Source organism: Aegilops tauschii, chromosome 3 (assembly GCF_002575655.3).
Source record: "Aegilops tauschii subsp. strangulata cultivar AL8/78 chromosome 3, Aet v6.0, whole genome shotgun sequence".
NCBI classification, from domain to species: domain Eukaryota; kingdom Viridiplantae; phylum Streptophyta; class Magnoliopsida; order Poales; family Poaceae; genus Aegilops; species Aegilops tauschii.
The window spans coordinates 570,609,667-570,614,402 of NC_053037.3; the positions used below are offsets into that span (position 1 = coordinate 570,609,667).

Below are 4,736 nucleotides of genomic sequence, written 5' to 3' on the forward strand. Positions count from 1 at the left end.
CATGGTGTATTTGGAATGTGGCAATTGCCACGTTGGAATTGAAGAGAAGCTGTCTCATGGGCCCAGCAGAGACCTGATTCGGACGTTTGGCCCAATACAACGAAACCCTCGCCTCCATTCCTCAATCATCCTTCGCTACCCCGCAAGACCAAAATCCTCGCCGTCACCCCACCGGCGGGGACCCGCAGTTCATCATCGGTACCTCCAGGAGCCGTATGCTCGCCAGGATGGAGCGCGACGGCGAGGACCCCGAGATGCTGGACCTCGGCATAAAGCTCTTCCTCTATGTCGCGTACGACTACCTCCCAGAAGCGCCCGTCTCCCCCACCCCCACCCTCTCGCTCGCCGGCGCGTGGTGGGTCCACAACGGCGTCGACCGCATCAGCCGCCTGCCCGACGTGGTCCTCCGCGACGTCATCTCCCGCCTCCCCGCCAAGGACGCCGCGCGCACCGCCGCCCTCTCCTCGCGCTGGCGCCCACTCTGTCGCTCGGCGCCCCTCGCTCTTGTCGACAGCCACCTGCTTCCGGACGGCGGCGCCGCCGATCCGTTCACCATCGGCGCTCCCTCTCACCGCGCCGTCACCGCTGCGGTGTCCCGCATCCTCGCGGCGCACCCGGGCCCCTTCCGCTGCGTCCACCTCACCTGCACCACCATGGACGAGCACCGGGGCGAGATGACCCGCTGGCTGGACGTCCTCGCCGCCAAGGGGGTCGAGGAGCTCATCTTTGTTAACCGCCCTTGGCCGCTAGACCTGCGCCTCCCCGCCACCATCTTCAGCTGCGGCGCCTCCCTCACCCGCCTCTACCTCGGCGTCTGGAGGCTCCCGGACATGGCCGCCGTGCCGCGCGGCGCAGGCTTCCCCAAACTCCGTGAGCTCGGACTATGCATGACTGTCATGGAGGACTGCGATCTGGCATTCATGCTTGAAAGAAGCCCCGTCCTGGAATTCCTCGTCATCATGGCGAGCCAGACCGGAGTGCGCCTCCGCCTCGTCAGCCAGAGCCTGCGGTGCGTTCAGCTGGACTATACCCACTTGAAAGACATCGACGTGGTCGATGCCCCTCGCCTGGAGAGGCTCTTCCAGTGTACAACTTTTCTTGAGAGCGAGCTCACTGCCACCAGCCTCTCCCCCATGAACTGCTCTTCCAGGATCAAGATTGGGCATGCACCTAACCTGCGTGTGCTGGGATATCTTCAGCCAGGAGAGCAAGAGTTGGGGATTAGCAACACGGTTATCGTGGTATGCAGCTCGCTTGTAGTGTATACCTGCTATGCCAATATATGGTCTGAATTAGATTTGATGTGAATATATGTGCATTTGCAGGCTGGGAACAAGGAGAGCATTATCCCTAATTTGATTTGCATGTGTAGCTGTGCTGTGTCAATTAATAATACTCCCAATCTATCATCCCAATTAGCTGTTTATCTGTCCTTGGTTGCATTGCAGGCTGGAACAAAGGAGAGCATTGTCCCTAGTGTCCAGATTTTGGCCATAGAGGTGCAGTTCGGTATCCGCAATGCTGTCAAGCAAGAAAGTGCCTGGTTTCCTCAGATGCTTTCCTAACCTGGAGACGCTCCATGTTCAGGTAAAATTGGTTTTATGATTTTGCAATACTAGATAAACTTTCTGCAGTGGCGATTTAGCAATACTAGTTAGTGTCTATATATCTAGCATCTGCTCCTGAGGTCAATTATGTGATTGATGGCCTGCTGCTGCATGATATGTCCTGAACTATGTATGCGGCGATTTCATCTGCAGTCACCCACCATATCTGAAGAGCCCACTGGCAAGGTGAACATCAAGTTCTGGCAGGAGGGCGCCCCCATCAAATGTGTTGCGCAGAGCATGAAGAAGGTGTTTTTCTATGAGTTCCGAGGGTCGAGAAGCGAGGTTGTTTTCCTCAAGTTCCTTGCGGAGAGAGGGCGGGTGCTGGAGCAGATGGTTGTTGTGGTAGCCAGCGAATGTTTCACTTCGGGGTCGGGTTATGTGAATGACAAACTGAAGCCTCTGATCAGTGCAAAATGGTCGAGCAAAGGTTGCAAACTGCAGCTCTTCAAGAGTCCAGTCGGTGAGGGGTCCGGTCCAGCTTACTCTCACGAACTAGCTTCTGATTTTGGGTTTCCTGACCCTTTTGACCTCAAGTACTACTATAAGGCAGAAAGGATCTCTGTAAGTTGATTAGTAGCACCCTGCATCTTGCCTCTTGAATGCAAGACTACTGTTACTATTCAGACCTGAATTTCTGCATGATGATGATGTTTTATGCCAAGTCAACTCTTATGTGGGGGTAACAGTTCGAATTAGACAAGATGTTGTTTCTGATTTATGTTGTTTCCTGTCATTTTTGTGAGTAGATGTGCAAAGGAGTGATGAAAGGCTAATATTAATATATGTCTCAACTCTGACAGGTTAATTAATATTGTTGTTGATTTGTCAAGTTTCTATGTCTCAACTCTGAACATACACATCTAACAGGAAAGTCTGACATAAAAGACACATTGGAGCAACAGAGCATCGGTTAGACATTCTTTAATGCTAGCAAATGTGCAATTCTTTTGTTTGATTGGTTCTTCATCATCATTCACTCACTGTGCTAGGGATTCTAAATGTTTACTGAACCTCAGCCATGCTCATTCTTCAGAGTGTAAGAAATCAAAATTTCAGTCCAAGATTTGTACCTTCAATTTTCATCGGTTGGGAGGACTCTGGTAGAAACCTTGCAATGGTCGTGGAGCGTAAACTGGACACTGGAGGAGCTGGACGCTTGTCTCGCACGACTAGTGTCCAGCTCCTCCATAGTTTCTAGTGCCTATATTAAAACATACCCACTAGTGTCCAGCTCCTCCATAGTTTCTAGTGCCTATATTAAAACGTACCCACTGGAGAAACAAAACCCATAGTTTCTATTTTTAGAGTTTTCATATCGTTTTGTTAAATTATCTTTCATGGTTGGGTTGGGCTCTAAATGTGTTCTTTTCACACATTTTCTATACGATATCACTTCTATGTCATCATAATTTTACATGTTTTCATTGTTTTTATACATTCCCTTTTGCATGTTTCTGTTGTTTGTTTCATTCCACAACTCAACAACATTTCATCTCAGATTTGATATAGAATTTCATTATGGTTTATTGAGTTCCCTTTTGCATGTTTTCATTATTGATTCACTCCGGCTTCATCATCGTATCATCTCATATTTCATATAAGTTCCATTATGATATCAAAATTTGAATTTAAACTTGTTCAAAATGTGTCCAAGTTTGATCTTGTTTTAAAGATTTAAATGCCATGAACACGAATCTGCAAACGGATTGTAAATCGGATCATCAGTTCAAAAGTAAAAAAAAGTGTTATGAATTTTGGAATCAAAATAAAAGTACGGGTGGATGGACCATGGGTGAAAGGACAGCCCTGCTCGGCCAGTGCGCCTGCATGCGCCTGCACGGCAACCTGATCGTAAATTACCTGCTGCGCGCGGTGGGGAGCTCCAGCACCGTACCAAAGCTCGTGCACAAGGACCCGCCCCGGCCGTTCGACAAAGTGTTCTACCTCTACGATCCCGACGCCTTCTTCCGGAGCTACCGGACCTGCATCGAGATCATCCACCAGATGCTCGCCCAGACGCCGGTCGTCGGCGAGTTCGACCTCGCCGTCGACAACTGGGACGAGTTCCTGCCACACCGTCTGGCCACCTCTATAGTGGGCGGGTACCGAGACGCGACCGACCAAAACATGGGCGTCGCCCCGCCCTACGGCACCGTCGACGTGTTGGTGACCGTCCGTGTGAACGCCGTGTACAGCGAGCCTAAGGCGCTGCTCCTCGCGTGCAAGCAGGTCACGGCGGCGCACTGCCGGTTCATGGCGGCGGCCCGAGGAGTCAATGCGGGTACCTCGGAGTGCTGCGTGTGCATGGAGAATCTGGCGGCGCACGAGGTCGACGGTCCCGACGCCCTGATGTTGCCGTGCTCGCACGACTTCCACGCCCGGTGCCTCCTGCCATGGTTCCACCGGCAGTCGACGTGCCCGATGTGCCGCCGCGATATGATCACGTACCTCGTCGCGGCCACCAAAACCCCAAAGGGCAAGTTTCCAGGCCAAGAGGCTCGAGTTGATACTCCCTCCATAAACTAATATAAAAATGTTTAGATAACTAAAGTACTGATCTAAACGCTTTTATATTAGTTTACGGAGGGAGTATAATAGTTGAATAGTCGCCTCCGAATTGCGCCAACGCTTGCTACTCACAAACGAATTGGTTCGAGCCGGATCAAAGACCCCGTGGATCAGCAGTCAGGCACTCGATGGAAGTCTAAATTCCCAGATCAGTGATGAGATAAAAATCCCGTGTATGGGTTTTTTCGTTTTCACCGGCTACCGAAATGCGGCTGTCTTGTGGTCTGTGATAGGTAGCATAGCTTCATGTTGCTGGAAGGAACCTGTAATGTGACTTCTGTTGGCTTACATTTAATGAAAAAAATAGCCGGAGGAAGCTCTACTCCCTTGTAAGTTGCCTCAAAATAAGCTGTTTCAGTCACACTTTTTCATCAATAATACTAGACGTACAGGGTGATAGATCCAAAACGTTACAGGGAGAGCTAATATTTTACTTAAATTCTACGTTCTAATTCACTTGTACATGGCAGTGGAGCTAATATTTTAGGCAAAGATTTTGAGTAATGTTTCTTCACATCATTGGAGCTAGCACATGACAATTTGAACAGAAGAAAAAGC

The 4,736-nt window shown here is 50.1% G+C and overlaps 2 protein-coding genes across 2 annotated transcripts; both read left to right on the forward strand.

Annotated features, from left to right (window-relative positions):
* The first annotated feature begins 227 nt into the window (after nucleotides 1-227).
* LOC109777136 (putative FBD-associated F-box protein At5g56440) lies at nucleotides 228-2,180 on the forward strand. The gene is made up of 4 exons (XM_020335789.1): nucleotides 228-1,241; nucleotides 1,326-1,543; nucleotides 1,635-1,653; nucleotides 1,761-2,180. The coding sequence occupies exons 1-4, from the start codon at nucleotides 228-230 to the stop codon at nucleotides 2,178-2,180; spliced, it is 1,671 nt and encodes a 556-aa protein (XP_020191378.1).
* A 1,218-nt stretch (nucleotides 2,181-3,398) lies between these two features.
* On the forward strand, nucleotides 3,399-4,136 carry LOC109777135 (E3 ubiquitin-protein ligase SGR9, amyloplastic-like). The gene has a single exon (XM_020335787.1). The coding sequence runs from the start codon at nucleotides 3,399-3,401 to the stop codon at nucleotides 4,134-4,136; it is 738 nt and encodes a 245-aa protein (XP_020191376.1).
* Nucleotides 4,137-4,736: the final 600 nt, after the last annotated feature.